The 17,085-nt window shown below is 46.0% G+C and overlaps 1 protein-coding gene across 1 annotated transcript in view; it reads right to left on the reverse strand.

Annotated features, from left to right (window-relative positions):
* FKBP1B (FKBP prolyl isomerase 1B) overlaps positions 1-16,600 on the reverse strand; it is a 42,689-nt gene extending 26,089 nt beyond the window's left edge. Inside the window, exons 1-2 of the mRNA XM_065730656.1 lie at positions 16,466-16,600; positions 14,186-14,233 (exon numbers count right to left, since the gene is read on the reverse strand). Coding sequence (XP_065586728.1) covers positions 14,186-14,233; positions 16,466-16,502 — 85 coding nt within the window. The 5' untranslated portion in view covers positions 16,503-16,600. The remainder of the gene's footprint in view (positions 1-14,185; positions 14,234-16,465) is intronic.
* Positions 16,601-17,085: the final 485 nt, after the last annotated feature.

The following is a 17,085-nucleotide window of genomic DNA, read 5'->3' on the forward strand; positions in this document are numbered from 1 at the left end:
TTTGATCAGGAACAAGTGATGGATCCTCCTCAGTGATAGGTTTATGCAAGTCATGTTCAGAAGCATCCTCAGCTAGTGACATTGATTTATTTTCTGATAAGAAGCTAATTATAAAGCTTTAAATTTGCAACCACTCAGTAGAAGGGCAGCACCATGTCCTCCAAACAAAGCACTGCATGCTGTATTAATAAACATATTAGTAACAATAACTCTGTCCCAGATGTCGTGTCAGATCCTTAGCCCAGCTCACATTGCAGCCCCCAAAGCGTCTGTGTGCACAGAAAAGAGCAGTGCAAAGGGACAAGAAATAGCTCTGGCCAGCTCTGTTTTAGCCTCATATGACTAAAAATCTGTATCCCAACACCCCTGGAACCTACTGGGAGCACATTATGCTACACAGCAAGCAGCATTTTCAAATGCAGGGTGCATTCATGGGGTTTCTTTATTTCTAGTTTTATTTTTAATTTTAATTTTATTTTATTTTTTATTTTTTAAGGTAGAAGCAAAACATGCTCTCGATATCCCTGGCTCCAGTGACAACAGAAGAATAGGCTGTCCTCTTCTCTCTGACTTGACATTTACTCTGATACCATCTAAAATTAGGTCTCAGATTCTGTTGGAAGGGCTAAATTGAAAAAGAAACACGGTACTGCGTGCTGTCAAAGTTTCTCCTACTTTGTTTTACTGTGAATTCAGGCAGGTCAGCTCTGCTCCAAAATCCAAACAAGCCTCATGTGAGCAGGAGTGTGTGAGTTTAGGAATGTGGAGGGCAGAAAGCCTGCTGTTTGCAATTGCCAGCCTGGTGATTCTTCTTCTAAGCTTTGCTCTTACTCAAGGACCTCATTCTTTATTGTCCCAAGCCTCACAAAGTTTACATAGTTTTTCATTTACAAACACAAATCCTTGCAGAGCTTACATAGTTTTCAGTTTACTAACACAAAATACATGTGAAACTGATTGCCCTGCATCCAACCTCTTCTTCCTGTGTTAAGTTCCTGTTTCCATGATTCCTGACTCCATGATTTTACAACACAGCCAGGTGATTTACCTGAGGGGAAGCAGTGGCAATGTCAGGGACAGAAGCATTGCACATTCCCGAAGCACTGCTTGAGACACTTGTGTCTTCCAGCTGCTTTTTCCTCCCACTTTATTTCATTTCTGGCTACTTACAGACAAATAAGCTGCAGAACTGAGATGTAGATAAGAACTTCTTGGAAATGCAGGGCTTGTTAAGGTTTTAAGAGCGGGGTTTGGTCTGCATTAAGGAACCCAGTCTGGAATTCATGTTCAGATTAACACTTTGCATGGGTTAAAACACTTCACAGCACACTCTTCTCCCTCTGAGAAGGCAATTAGAAAACAAGCAGCAGTCTCACTGCTTAATCATAGAATGACAGAATCATAGAACTGGAAAGGTTGGAAGGGACCTCAAGGATCATCAAATCCCAGTGCCCCTGCTAGAGTCAGGGTTGTCAACCACTAGATTAAGTGCTAGATCAGATTGCCCAGGGCTCCATCCAACCTGTCCTTAAACACCTCCAGGCATGGGGCATCCACAATCTCTTGGGGCAGCCAGTGCCAGCACCTCACCACTCTCTCTGTAAAAAACTTCCCCCTGACATCTAATCTAGATCTCCCTTCCTTTAGTTTACAACCATTCCACTCTGTCCTATCACTATGTACCTGTGTAAGAAGTTGACTTCCCTCATGTTTATTGACTTGCTTTAAGTACTGGAAAGCCAAAATGAGGTCTCCCCACAGCCTTCTCTTTTCCAACAAGCATGATCTGAGGGCTGAAGCACCTGTACTATGAAGACAGGCTGAGAGCTGGGGTTGTTCAGCCTGCAGAAGGGAAAGCTCTGGGGAGACCTCACTGTGGCCCTCCAGTACCTAAAGTGGACTGCAGGAACGCTGGGGAGAGACTCTATCAGGGAGAATAGCAATAGGACAAGGAGGAACAGCTTTAAATTAAAAGAGTACATTTACCTTGATATTGGGAAGAAATTCCACTCAGAGTGGAGAGACCCTAGCACATGCTGCTCAGAAAAGCTGTGGACGCCCCATTCCCATCCCTGGCAATGCCCAAGGTCAGGCTGGATGGGCCTTTGGGCAACCTGGACTGGTGGGAAGAGTCTCTGCTGATGGCAGGAGGGTGGAAATGGGCTTTAAGGTCCCTTCCAACTCGAATCATTCTGCCATTCTACAGTTCTAAGAAGATTAAGTTAAAAATTCCAAAGATGTCTAAAATAATTCAATGAAACATGAAGGGAAATTATATCTAAGTGTGCAGTAAGCTAGAAAATTTTTCTAAGAGTCTATCATAACCTCAGTGTGTTGAAGAAAACCAAGGGTTCCTGTGTATAGTAAGAGACCAGGCCAGCAGGAAGGTGCACTGGAAGGGCATACTGGGGATATTCACTCATTCATTCATTCACTTACTCACTCATTCAGTCCTTGTGCTTCCAGATATCATCCAGTTTCTCAGCTCCTTGACATGACATCAAATCTAGAGAACACTCCACATCAGCCTGGCTTTTATCAGCCAACACCCTCTTGGTCTGTGTCATACATCAGTTTCTCAAAGGAAAACAAGAGCTAGGATAACTATTACCTTCGTTTCCCCACTTTTTTCAACTCAGCTACTTGTCCACAAGATGTACAGAGGTGTCTGAAAACTAAAATAAACGTGGGAAGCATGGAAGCCTGGTAGCTATTCTTATCTTACTGCCCTCTATTAACACAATGGGAAAACTACGTGCATTACTCCCTAATACAATTGTCATCATTTAACTGCTTTGTGCTCTACACATGGGCCAGTCCTACAGTGACAAGCTGAGTAACAGGAAGACTATGACCCCAGGACTGTATGGAGCAATTCTCCAGTCAGTCAATGTTTCTTCCCCATGCTCTTGCAGGGAAAAATCCCAACTCAACATTTCACTGTATATTCATTTAATTGTGTATTTCCTGCACTGCCCTGCAAACCATTTATCACAGCTCTCTGTCACCTCTGGCATCCATGTTTCCAGCTCTCTCAGCCTTCTTTGCTTGATGTTGTTTCCCCAAACACTGTATATAAACTTTTGCATCTGAAGAAGAGTTTTGAACGTGCCATGACAGTAAGTCTTATGAAAGCCCTTCAAAATGACTCTGCAGTTTTTAGCTGATCAATGTATGGCAAGCTTTACTTTCTTCATTGAAAAAAAAAAAAGTTAGCATCACATCCCCTGTTATTCTTTACAGCAAGGAAGGGTTGAGCTCTCAATCTGTTTATAATGCTTATATAACCAACAAAATAAGGATTGGTTAGAGAAAACCCAGTTAAAAAAACACAGTACTTTGTGATTTTCTAACATTTATCTCAGCCTATATAGTTTGTTTCAGAAGTTGAGCACTTTGTAGGTCTGGAGGAAAACAGTTGATACAGTCAAGTGGAAAACATAATAGATAAGGACTTGAAATAAATTTCTGTCCTGAGTTTTATCAAAGGCTTGCTGCATTCTGCGGATAAATCATTTCCCTTCTGAATTTTCCTGTCTTTTACAAAGGAGTAAACAATGCTTTTCCCTTCCCAAAGGGATTTATGAGTGAAGGGTGTAGAATTTTGATCAGACTCAACTTTAAAAATTTGTCCACAGGGGTTTAATAATGGCAGTTCTTTATTATGGTATCAAGCATGAATTTGCATTTGACTCACAAGTGCTTAACACTCCTACGCTCCCAGCCAGGAATCTGAATAAACGTTGAAAGGGAGGTGAGCTATATAAAAGGCTTCACACAGAATAAGCCTTAACAGCAAAGGTAAGCGTAATTTTTTAATGAGGCATTTCCATTCTGATCTGCTGCCCTTTCAACATCTCTTCTTGCTGTTACAGCCTCAGAAGTCCTCAGGGTTCAGACACAAGGTCATGACTTCTGAGTTGGAGCCAGGAAAAGGTAGGACGCTGCAAAAGGGGCTCAGCCCCAGTGACATGACAGCTCTCAGCTGTGCTGTGCAGAAGCACTGCTGAGTGACTTAAGGAACAGAGCAGGAGCTGTGAAGCTGCCTCTGCTATTTATTTAACTGAAGACAAGGTGCAAACGACAGCAGAAGAAAATGGAAAGCAGAGCATAAACAGAAAGCTATTTGATGGGTCTGGCTGGGCACTCCAGAATTCCCCTGGCAGGGTGGGACAGATGCAGTCAGTGCTGTTGCAGAGTTGTTGCCAGCTGGCCACTGTGGGGCACAGAGGGGCTGGGAAAGCTAGTCACAGGGCAGTGTGACAGAGGAGCATCTCCTGTCCCTGTCAGTGGAGAGACACTGCCAGACAGGGACCTCAAGTTCAAGCCAAGGTCTGGTTGTCAAGCCCTGCAGAGAAGCCTGCTCCTCTCCATGCATCCCATAGGAAGAATCTCTCCTGGGAGTTAAAGTCGTGATCACCGTTCCATCTTCTTCCAGAGAAAGGGAGAACAGTTTCATAGTGAAAACAGATTGCATGTAATTCTGCTTTTACTCTGTAATTAAAGCATGTTTGGGTAGCTCTCAGTTACCCTACCTGCAAACACCATCTCTTGATGCTCCTAACGTGGTGTGTGAGTGTAGTAACCTGACCACGATGCAGTATAACTTTCAAGCAAGAAAGACAGGAAAGGGTAACCCTAGGGTCAGACAGAATAACCCCTTAATAAGGAAAAATATTCTTATCCTACAGTGAAAATAGGAAGAACCCATGGAGATGTCTTTAGTTGTGATCCGAATTAAAGCCTGAGCTGTAAAATTCAGATCCACGTCTTTAAATTCTGCCACATACTTCTGTTAATACCCAACACTTCAGCTCAAACCAATATAGACTTGGCAGTCAGCCTATGAATTGCAGTCTCAGATCCTCAACCTTCAAAATAAAACTTGTGGAGAAAGCTTTTCATCCAAAATTACAGCTTTTGCAGCAACAACAGCAATAGAAAAATGGCTCCAATTCTTTAGGCTGAAAATTATGCATCCCAGTCTGCATCATGGCAATGCTTTGGGAACTTATCAGGGACCGTGTGATTCATCCTCTATTTTCTTTCACGTGTCCCAGATATTGCTACATTCCACCTCCCAGAGTACCAAACCTTCCCCTGGAAATCCTGCTTGTAGCATAAGGAGAAATTAATTCACGGAGAAGAATGAAAGTCTAAATTACTGTTACTACAACCTCTGTGTAGTACTACAGCCTTTTTTACGAATGACCACTTATTGGTGGTGGTTTCTGTGTGTGCTTCCTAAGGTTATAAAGAAAGCTGCTACTGTTAATGTAGCAGAAATAGCACTACCATTTTGGTCATTTAAAAGCAGACAACCAATGTGTTAGGGAGTGTATCGTATACAGCAACCACAGATTGGAATAAAGCATTAGGTTAGCCTCTCTCCAGGAAGAATTCACCCCCTTTCCAAAACAAAGTTCTTCAGTTCACGTAGAAGATGTCAATCTTGGTAAATCAATGTAGCCACATCATTAAATGTGCGAAGAGAAGCAGCAAGACATTGAAGAGGACCAAAAACTATACAGGATTAACAGAAGAGGTCTGGAAGAGGAAATCAGACTTGGAATACCACGCACAGGAACAGAGAGAGAGTTACAAATCAGCACTGAGTTTGAGGAGCCCTGGGATGTTGGGTGGGAGCTGGAGGACTCTGCTGAGTGCCTGGACCTGCTGCTGCCTCAGTGACACGGATCCTCCATGACCATGACATCTGTGCTGGAAGGAGTACAAACTTCTGTAGCCAGCAGGCTCATGAGAAAAAAGCAAACAGATATCTAGTGCCCTGGAGTAAGCAAAGCTCAGTAATATATCTCCATTGTGAGATGTTGCTTTCAGTACTGAGCCCAATCAGAAGGGCCCTGGCACTGATCAGAGCAGCTCAGCAGAACTCAATGCCAACACCAAATCACTGCTCCCTGCAGCGGTGTGGGGCTCCTCTGCAGCCTCCTGACCCACGGCACCCCACGAGCTCCTGGGCAGCAGTCCTCCCTCAGACTGCAGCCCGTGGAGCTCAGATCATCACCAGCCTGCAGATGGCCTTGGCCACGCAGCACCCAGCCGGGTGCCACCCAAAGTGTGGGTGCTGTTTGCCCCCCACAGAGAGATGACACTGCATGTAATCTAATTAAAATTACCACCCCTCCTGTACGGCCTGCCTGGTGGAGCAGCCTGGCTTAGGAACGTGATTAAGCTCTTTATCTAATTGAGACAGAGAGAGGCACGTCCAAAGGCTAAATATTTAGGTAGCATAAGGTAACTAAGCTCCCAATTTAGACTTCTTAATTAGGTAAATACGGTGATGTCAGGTCTATTTTGTCAATACAGGGAGACAAGCCTATCAATGCTGCCAGCTGATAGAGTTCCTCATTTAATTACACTGCTAACCATTTGTCCATTTACAGGAATTAGCTATTTACTGCACTGTCCAACAATTCTTTGAGCAATTCTTTGTTTTCTAGTAAGTTGTGCAAAATAATTTCAATCCCAGCCTTGTGAGGATCTGGAACTATAATTATCAAGGGCTGATGCAAACTTTTCAAGTCCTAGCTGTTAGATGTATACATGAAGTGTAAGGCAGTGTGGTACACCAGGATCATTGAAAATAAGCATGAATCATAGAATCATGGAGGTTGGAAAAGACCTCTACCATCACCCAGTCCAACCCCAGCCCACCCCACCATGCCAACTGATCACGTCCCTCAGTGCCACATTCCCACAGCTCCTGAACACCTCCAGGGATGGTGACCCCACCACCTCCCTGGGCAGCTGTGCCAAGGCCTGAGCAAATGGTGCAGTCAGTCCTGCTGTTCCCTCCAAATTAGGGACTGCATTTTTCTGTTTTCAGGAAGAACCATGAACAGCTCAAGCTGTGTCTACAAGCAGCAGCTGCATTAACTGTATGCATTTACATGTCTTCCCTCCTGAGTTTTCCTACATCCATTGTTCTCACATTTTGTTTGAAAATAGTAATAAAACAGAACTATTTGGATCTGTCATGAGCTTTTAAGAACTTGATGGTCTGCAGCTACTAGTTTTGGCACACTCTGTAATCTGATTTGCTAGAAAATTCATTTCTATGCACAGTAGGAACTGAGCATGATACTACAGTGCATCTGAGAAAAGAAATCCTACGGAGTTTGGTGTGTGCTCCAACACAGAAGCCAGCAGTCCCAAAGTTATTCATCTTCTCTCATACTGAATGAAGAGTGTCAGAGATGAAAGTGCCTGTGTGTGGTCTCTTGAAGAAATCTTTTTACAGCCTTTACTCTGCAGAAAACTCATCCTATCTTCTTTGGATCAAGTGCACCCTCAGCAGTTTGCTGATGACACCAAGCTGAGTGGTGCAGTTGACCTGAAAGAAGGAAAGGAAGTCATCCAGAGTGACCAGGACTGGCTTGAAAAGTGAGCCCATGTGAACCTCATGAGGTTTGACAAGGCCAAAAGCAAGGTGTTGAGCTTTAATTGGGGCAATCCCAGGTGTGAGTACAGACTGGGAGAACTCCTTGAGAACAGTCCTACAGAGAAGGACTTGGGAGTCTTGGTGGACTGGGCATGAGCTGGCAGTGTGTGCTTGCAGCCTGGAGAGCCAACAGTGCCCTGGGTTGCATCAACAGAGGGGTGGCTGCAAGGAGAGGGAGAGGACTGTCCCCCTCAATTCTGCCCTTGCGAGGTCACATCTGGAGTACTGTGCCCAGGTCTGGGCCCCCCACACAAGAAGGATGTGGAGCTGTTGGAGTGAGTCCAGAGGAGGGCCACAAAGATGATCAAAGGGCTGGAGCCCCTGTGCTATGAAGAAAAGGTAGGGGAGTTGGTCTTGTTTAGCTTGGAGAAGAGACAGCTCCAGGGAGAGCACATTGTGGCCTTCCAGTACTTGAGAGGAACTTGTAAGCAAGAGGGGGATCGACTTTTTACACGGTCTAATAGTGATAGGGCACGGGGGGTGGCTTTAAGCTAAAAGAGGGGAGATTTAGGTCAGATGTTAGGAGAACATTCTTTACTCAGAGGACAGTGAGGCCCTGGCACAGCTGTCCAGAGAAGCTGTGGATGCCCCATCCCTGGAGTTGCTCAGGGCCAGGCTGGATGGGGCCCTGGGCAGCCGGAGCTGGTGGAAATCAACCAACCCAAGGCAGGAGCATTGGAACACAATGGTCTTTAAGGTCCCTTTCTACCCAACCATTCCATGGTTCTATGAAATCATAGCTGTGCTGCTGAGGTTGCCTGCAAGAATGCATTGGATAATTCCAAGCTTATTACATACTTGTATTAAATAGCATCTAATTTCACTGAATAATAACAAGGAATTTCACTGAAACCAATGGGCACAGTGCATGTTCATTGCAGAGGAGGAACTGGGTAGCATGAGTCCATGGTTAGTATGCCAATCCTTTCCCATCACACAACAATATGATATGCTCACTTTAAACCCTCTAATTTAACTGCTGAAGCTACCACATTTCTTCTCACAAATGGCAGAGCCCTTCTTTTTCATCAAACCATTTTTTTTTCACGTCAGTATTCTCTTCTTACAGACAGCCTCACAGCACTTGCAAGCAATAATTTCAAGACAGTTTTGGGAGGCAGGGCCCTTTTTCTGTCAGACTGCAAAATGAAAGGTGCAAGTACTGCTCCTGGAAGCAGTCACTCAGCTGGCAGCAAAATGCTTCAGAGAAACTTGACCTCCTCCAACTCCTGCTTCAGGACTCCAATTGCTATCAGCCTGAACGTGCCACTGAAATATTTCCAAAGGTAACCAATCCACAATAAATAAGCAAAGATGAAAATTCTACTCCTTTTATCAGGAGCTTTAAGACTTGCAAATCATGTCTGTGGGACATCAAAAGAACACGTTCTTTACTGAAGAGTCAAACCTACTTCTTGCAGTTATGATTCACTGAAGAAAAAAACCATGTTTTTAAGTGCTCAGCTGCCACAAAGATCTTTATAGATGTAAAAGGCTTTCATCTTTTAAACCAGGGCAATTTGGAGAGATTACTTCAAGTCAAAAACTTCCAGGCATTGGCAGGCCCCAAAGGACGGACAGACATCTCACTCTGCTGGAGGAATGCATCTTGTGAACGTGCTCAATAAAATAATTACGTTCTTTCTAGGTAAGCAAGATTTAGCTGGCTGTAATTCAAGACTCCATTACGATGTCTGTTAAAATGCAGTTCTTATTAACGATAGCTCTAATTGCGTTGTTCACTATTCTCTTCCAAAACCACAGAGATGGTTTTCTGGAGACAAATAATTTTGACTGAATTCCTTCTGTTGTTTCCTTGCAGATCTCTTTGGGTCTCATGGAAGTTGTGCAGATTTTTCAGTACATGGGAGCAGAGAAGCAGCACGCTGATGTGCTCACCAGGCACAAAGCACTCCCACTCTAAGCTGGTGTACACCAGCCATGCAGATATTGAGGTGCACAGGAGAGTATATGGCACATTATTCTGGATTTACATTAGTTTCTCTGAGAGCGTTATCAGCAAATGTCTGGTTATTACTGCTGGGTTGATTTCGATCCCAGAAATATAGGCAGATCTCTTTTCTTTTTGGCAAGTGCTATTGCGAAGGAGTTGCATTATGTTGGTATCGAGTTAAATGGAGATGCATTTTACATCACAGTAAATCAGGCATATTGTATAAATCTATGCAGTCTGCTTTTGTTATTAAGAAAGGTATTAAAAAAAAAAAAGGCTTTCAACTTCACGGATGCAAGCATAACTCTCAGAGCATCGCAGCACTGGCAAAGCTGAAGAAACAACAACAACAACAACAAAACCACAAAGCAATTTGGTGACATGTGGAAAAAAGAAGATGATCCAAGTCTGTCCACAGATGGTTAGGAAAAGAACAAGTCATCTTTTGTTCTGCTTCCTAAGACAGAATCCATCTGCACAGCATATCTGAAATAAATAGAGTAGGATTCCAACGTTCTAATAGGGAATTTCATAAATAATGAAATATCAATTTCTCAGTATTTAGTGTAATTTTGTGGTCGCTGTCTGGGCCTAAGAAGTCCATGAAAAATCACCTGTTATAGAAGTTCGGTTTAGTAATTAATTAATGATTTAATGTGCCTTTACGGTCTTCCTCTAAGAAATGTTGGACTTTGAATGTCCAGTTTCTTCTTCAAGAGTGTAATTGTATTGACCACAGATCTGCATGTGGGCAAGGAGGACGATGAGTTACGAATTCACATTTACCACGAGCTACAAGAGAATGTCAGCTCTGCAGGTTGAGGACCTATGTACAAAAATCTTCTTTGATGGCACACCACCAAGAGCAGGAGGGCCAGAAATGGCCTTCCAGGATGAAGGTTTGACCACAGAGTCAAAGCACTCACAAGCTCAGCAAAGATTCTGTCACCTTGAGGGCCGTTTCTCACCAGAAGTCACATGTTGCATCATCTTAATCAATCTTTGATAATTCGGCACTGCAGATTGCTGCTGCCAGCGTCAGCAAACTTAAAAATCACAGGAAAGAAAACTGCAGCAAATGGCTCAGCTCTGTTGATAAACTCCAGGACTAATGATACGGTAATTTGTTTACTGGCATTGCTATCACTGCTGCAACATAACCCAAAGACCCAATCAAGATTAGGACACCATTACATTAGGCACAAGGAAGGAGGCAGTTCATATCCCAAATTGCTGGCAATCTATCTCCACAAGGCAGACGAAGTACAACAATCATTTTGCAGACAGAAAACAGAAGGAGTGAGCAGACTGCCAAAAGCTTTCAGAAGCTTGCTCAAGGAAATCTATGACAAAAGCATGACATAAACCACCGCTGCTGGAAATGTATTTTGGTGCCAACATGCTGCCATATCCACTAATCTCGTTACTTTGCTGTGTCAGGCTGCTTTTGAGACACAACATAGATGCTGGATGATCAGAAAATAATGGTCATGTTTGTTACATTTATTAACAGATATACAGGGATCATATTCTTGTCACGGAAAAAGATCAGGACCCAGTATCATATTCTCTCCCAATCTTCCTATCTAATCACCTATTTGTGTACTTAACTAAGGCTGTGCCAAGCTGAAAAATTAGCAGGTGATTTACGGTACCAAGTTAGGCACTAAGGCGCCTTATGGAAGGGCAATTAGGTACTCCTGAAGGGTAATCCAAAAATCCTGCTCTAATTGAACACAGCCAGGAGGTACTCCTAAGGGAGGAAAAAAACCAAACAAACAACAAGATTTGCTTAAACTGGATGTTCCTTCTAAACTGTTCCCTAATGAAGTTGCATCTTAACTCCTGCTGCCACGGGAACTCAGACTTGTTCATTGAGGCATCACGGTGCATTGTGAGTCAGAACACAACACCTGTTCCTGGGGTTATGCATCTAATTGAAAAAAGGAGAGAAAGAGGCAGAGCTGCCGCATGAACAGCCTGAGAGCTGAAGCACTGACAGAGGAAGTGTAAAACTCACAGTTCTCCCTGATCTGGATGAGATTCCAGTTCTCATTCCCCACTTCTCCGGGTTGTCAGACTAGAAACTCCCCCAGTGAATCCCTACCTTGAAGGTGAATGAATCAAACAATGCAGAGGGTGACCAGCCAGGGCTCTGAAGCTCTGCCAAATACGGAGGGTAGCGGACTGTGGTTCTCTCTGGACATTTTCCGCATTGCACTGGGATGCTCGGCCTCTCACCTGCTGCAGGTGGACTGTCAGGACTACTCACACAGACAGCTTGCTCCTAGAACCTTTTCTCCCAAACGTGTTTTGGAAGCAAGTCACAGGCCTTTCATTCCAGTAGTAGTAGTCCGCTCCTGCCCATGCTCACTCTGCCATCACTCCTCATCATCACTCCCTTGTTTGAGTCTCACAGAACCATAGAATGGTTTGGGTTGGAAGGAACCTTTAAGATCACCCAGTTCTGCTATAGGCAGGGACATCTCCCTCTGGACCAGGTTGCTCACAGCCCCATCCAGCTTGGCCTGGAATGCTTCCAGGGAAGGGGCATTTCTCCTTGGTTAAGCCCCTTCTGGTCTCCTCCTCCTTGCTGGGAACTCTCAAAGCATGAATAACTAGCAAACAGGCAATGTTTTTTTCTATGTCTGCTCACAATAAACTAACTTTTCAGGGAAACAAGGAACCAACTGCATGCCAAGGAGCTGCATCATTGTAATATGTGCACTGGTATGGGAGTGGGATAGGGCAATGCAAGAAGATACGTGGCCAACCAAGCTGTCAAGATGATGCACCACTGTGTGGGAAAACCAAGTACAAAACTAATCCTGCAGACAGCAATACAACTCTTCCAGCACTCTCACAAGTGCCTGGACAAATTTGTCACCCTCTTGCCCATGGCTCTTGCACCCCTTTGCTGCAACTTAGCTACCCGCCTGGCAAAACAGGACTGCTACAAGTGTGCTGAGGATAAACATGAAGTACCACAGGGCCTAATGAGATCAAACAAATAAGACAGATCATTTCAAGATGAATCCCAGACATATCTGGAAAGACATCAGTACAAAAAGAGGTCATGCTGTATCCAATTAAAATGCTGTATTTTAATTAAAACTTGACATTTGTATTTCATATTTTCTCACATGGAATTAGAATCATGCTGGTTGGAAGAGACCTCAGCCATCACGAAGCCCATCCTCAGCCCATCCCACCATGCCCACTGACTCTCAGTGCCACATCCCCACAGTTCTGAATCAGCCCCATGGATGGTGACCCCACCACCTCCCTGTGCAGCTGTGCCACTGCATCACTGCTCTTTCTGAGAACGAATTTTTCCTAACAGAAAGAGACTGAGTTTTCATAAGGTCTTCTCTATCAAAAGCCACCTTATGATAACCTCAACTAAGACATTTATTTGATGTCAAGAACAGAGTGCAGCATCTTATGTTCTTTTCAGGTTCATCACTCGCACTCCCTCTGAAGTTACCCAGCAGAAGTGCACTCTGTGGCAGCCACGGACCATCCATCGCTGCCATCTCTTAAGTACTGCCACCTCTGCATTCTTTGCCTCTTTTGCCTCTGGCATTTCCATGTGTCTAGATCCAACTGGAGGTGGGAGGTGACAATTTGGCTTCAAGAAAACTTATGAATTTGGGGCTGGAACAGAAATGTTTAAGCATCTTCACAAAAACAGTTTCAAAACATCTATTTTCAGATCCATCATGCAGAGAAATGTCTGTAAGAACTGAGGCCATCATGGGAGATCCGTGTGTTTAACTACCACACTATTCATATCCACATGAGAAGTCCTACATAAAAATACTCTGGATATACAAATGTACACAAGAGCAAACCCTAACTCCCTATATCCTAAGTCAGAGTGCTAACTGTGCTCCCCCTGAGAGACAACTGAAACGATGTTAAAAAGCTTCTTGGAAATATAGATACGTTTAACTTCATTGTATCTAGTGAAAATAGTGATATTTCACCTTCTAAGGAAGACCCACCTGGACACCGACCCCCCTGGACATCTACCTGTGCAACCTGGGCTGGGAGCTGCTTGGGCAGGGGGTTGGACTGATGATGTCTGGAGGTCCCTTCCAACCCCTACAGTTCTGTGCGTCTGTGACCTCATGAATTGGCAGCTCTCGATGTGAACACCACAACTGAGGACTTGGGCTGCAGAAGCCCTTGCGTTCTTTTGACGATTTACATGACTAAATACAAAAGACAGTGTTGCAAACTGATCTAAAGGACATCTTCCCACTGTGCAGAGGTGCAGTAGTAGAAACAGCTCCGTTAGCTCACTCACCGCTTCAGATTCACACAGGTGTTAACCAGACCTTGAAGTGATCTCTTCAAACTAGAATAAATTCTACTGCCCATACACAGTTAGATCCTTTTAAGATATAAACAATTAGTAATCGTCTGTATCAAGATCAGAGTCTAGAAAAACATGAACCTGGCATTTGCACTGCTCCATGCTTGATTTCAGTTGCTCATGGAATGACTTAAAGAATTGGATTCACCTGTCAACTCCTCCCCATTAAACAGCACACTTGATGAATTCACTAGCACTCGTATCTACATATTGCAGCCTGAACTGCTCAGCTAGAAGCCAAACGTTCAGGAAATCCATCACAACACAATTAAATTGATTATAGATGGCAGCACAAAGCAAAAGACACAACAGCCACATCTGAAGGGACACAAGAGTCCTGAGCATAAAGCAGTGGGCATCACGCAGCCACCGGAGCATGACTTACCTGTGTAGTGCACCACACACGTCTGCCCCTTCTTCGGGAACGTCCGTCCTGTTAGAAGGACAACAGGTTATTCTGTATTTTCTCTTTGACCTCTGTAACAAGGCAGGTAGATATTTCAAGAGGATAATGCTAGATTGAGGTTTGTGCTTTATCAAACCTCTGAGACGACCAGTAGAGTTTGGGGTAGGATGTTCCATCTTGGCTGAGCCATTGCACAGATCACATTTTACTCACACCAAGTTAATTTTCCCTGTGTCTGCGTGTACATAATATACACATTTACATTCCCTGAGTGCAAAACGACTGTCAAAACCCCACGGATTGCAACCTGAACATTCTCAGAATGTTTTTGCCATTATTTTTTCCAAATAAAGTCTTTGTTTGACATTGCGAAAAAAATATATATATCCATCTGTATTCACATTCCTAATGCCATTCATTCAAGACAGCTCTAGCAAGAGCATCTCTAATTAGCAGGGAAAGGCTCTTCAGAACATTTCATGTACAAAGACAGTTTAATATTGTAGGATTGAGCTACAGTAGAGCAGGGAAACGTTGAGTCCTTATGTGAGCCTGGCAGCTCCCCCTAAAACGTTCATCCTGAAAGGAAAAGAAGGCTTAACTTAACTTATTTCCTTAATGAAAAATGGAATTACTATTTTCTTGTTACCTGCTCCAGGCACTGTGGGCTGGGGGAAGGTTTGTTGGGCTCATATAGGTGATGGTTGCACACTGGCTCAGCTAAGCTTGATCTCTAAAGCAGTGCTGGCCAGGGGACATCAGCAAGGGGAGACTCAGAAGAACTTAAGGAGGATGAATGAGACAACTCGTTAATGACCAGTGTTGTCAGAAACCTAGAAAATAGGAATTCAGATAGAAACTAAGGCTTGTTCATATCTTGGTTCTTTAGCCTCCTTGGTCTGACTTAACACTGAGGGCAAGTTAAGCAAAACAGTGAGTAAAACAGCTGACAACACAAGCTGTGCATTCAGGACTCATATGCCCAAAGCACTGCACAGCAAGCAGCAGGAGAGCTGGCTGCCACAAACAGATCTGGACCACACAATGGAGAAGATGGTGCTCCCGAGCATCATCACAACACCCTGAGCAGCAGTAGGTGGGTACGGCAGGCAGACTACGGTCTGGGCTCCAGATCCACCTCGTTTAACTGGAGCCAGCAAGAACAATACAACTGTTTTATGCTGGTCTTCTGGGCTTCCTCTGCTGACAAGAGAAATGGCAGCACTCGGGGAGAAGCCCAGAGATGAATGTTTCTTGGGACAGGACTGCAGGGAGGAAACACGATGGCTGTTTTAGGATGGCCACCTAAGCTGAGCAGAGTTAGGTGGGACCGACCCTCTGCTTGGCAGAGGATCATCCAAACACTGCTCTGCCAAACACGGAACACAGCGTCAGAGCTCACTGACACACACTGCACCGGGCGATGCACCCCAGTCAGCAGAGCCGGAGCCAGAGATGCCCAAACCCACCGACACGCTGCGGGTTTCTGACAGCGCTTCAAGTCAGACGCTTTTGATTAAAGCTTTCGACCACGAGAAATATCTCCTTATTTGGGATAGCAGACGGCTTCCAAAGCTGTGACGGCTCACACGAAGCGCTGCCCCGCGGTACCCACGCGGCATTCGGATCTCACAGCCGTGTGCACCTCCAGGGGCACAGCGCGATCCCCGCGGGTAACGGCACGGAGAGGGAAAGCAGCTGAAGGGAAGCGGAGACAGCGGCCCGACAAAGTTACACTGGGACGGACTTCAGCGAATTATTTACGGCTGTGTCGAGCCGAGGGTGGAGACGGTGGGATCGTAGGGGCTGCGGTCTTGCAGAGATAATCGTTAACATAAAGCAGAGCTACGAAACGACAGCTCAGTCTGACCGCGGCTCCGCAGGGCGATGCCGCTCCCAGCTGGGTACCGGCTCCGAAGGAGGAAGGGATGGATGGATGGATGGATAAACGGATGGACGGACGGATGGACGGATGCTGGCCCAAAACGGCCGCCCGGCCCCGGGAGAGCCGGCGGAGCGCCGGGCAAAGTTTGCAGCGGGGCGGTGGCGGCCCCACGAGCCCCGATTACCGCCGACGCTCGGCGTCGTGCAGCTGTCGGCGGATGCCAGACGGAAAATCCCCGTCCCCCGCTCTGCCCCCGCCGCCCCGCACCCTGCGCTGCGGGCACGGCCGCTGCCCGGCGCCGGAGCTCCGTCCGACGGCAGCAGCCCCGCAGCCGGGCACCGCCGCCCCCCTTTCCCCCGCAGGGCTGCGCGTACCGTCTCCCGGAGAGATGGTCTCGATCTCCACCCCCATCTCGGCGCTGGGCTCCGCTCGGCAGCCCTGGGCACGGCTCGGCTCGGCGCGGCCGGACCCCCAGTGCGGGCATGCCCCTCCGCGGCCGGCTGACAGGGGCCTCCCCGGCTGCCCGTCAGCAGCACGCAGCCAATGCAGGGCAGGGGCGGGGAGGCAGGGGAGGGGAGGGGGACCGCCCGCCCCCTCCCGCAGCTCCCCGGGGACGCGGGGCTGCTGTGCAGTGCAGCGCCGCGCTATGCGATGCGATGCTATAGGATGCGATGCTATAGGATGCGATGCTATAGGATGCGATGCGATGCTATGCTATGCTAGGCCGCCGGCAGCGCGGGGAGGGCAGCGGCAGCCCCCGGCCTCAGGCACCGCCCTCAGCTTTAAGGAAGAAAATCTGTGTCTGTATTCCGTAGGTGCTCCCAGGATGTGAGATCACAGGTTGAGGAACCCGCGCAAAGAGGACGGTGACCCCACCACCGCCCTGAGCAGCCCCCTCCAATATCTCACACTGCTCTCTCTGAGAGGAAACGTGTCCTAATATCCAACCTGACCCTCCTCTGGCACAACTCGAGGTTGTCACCTATTGTCCTAT

Source organism: Cyrtonyx montezumae, unplaced genomic scaffold (assembly GCF_038088225.1).
Source record: "Cyrtonyx montezumae isolate F1298 unplaced genomic scaffold, pur_monq_1.0 scaffold_13, whole genome shotgun sequence".
NCBI classification, from domain to species: Eukaryota; Metazoa; Chordata; class Aves; order Galliformes; family Odontophoridae; genus Cyrtonyx; species Cyrtonyx montezumae.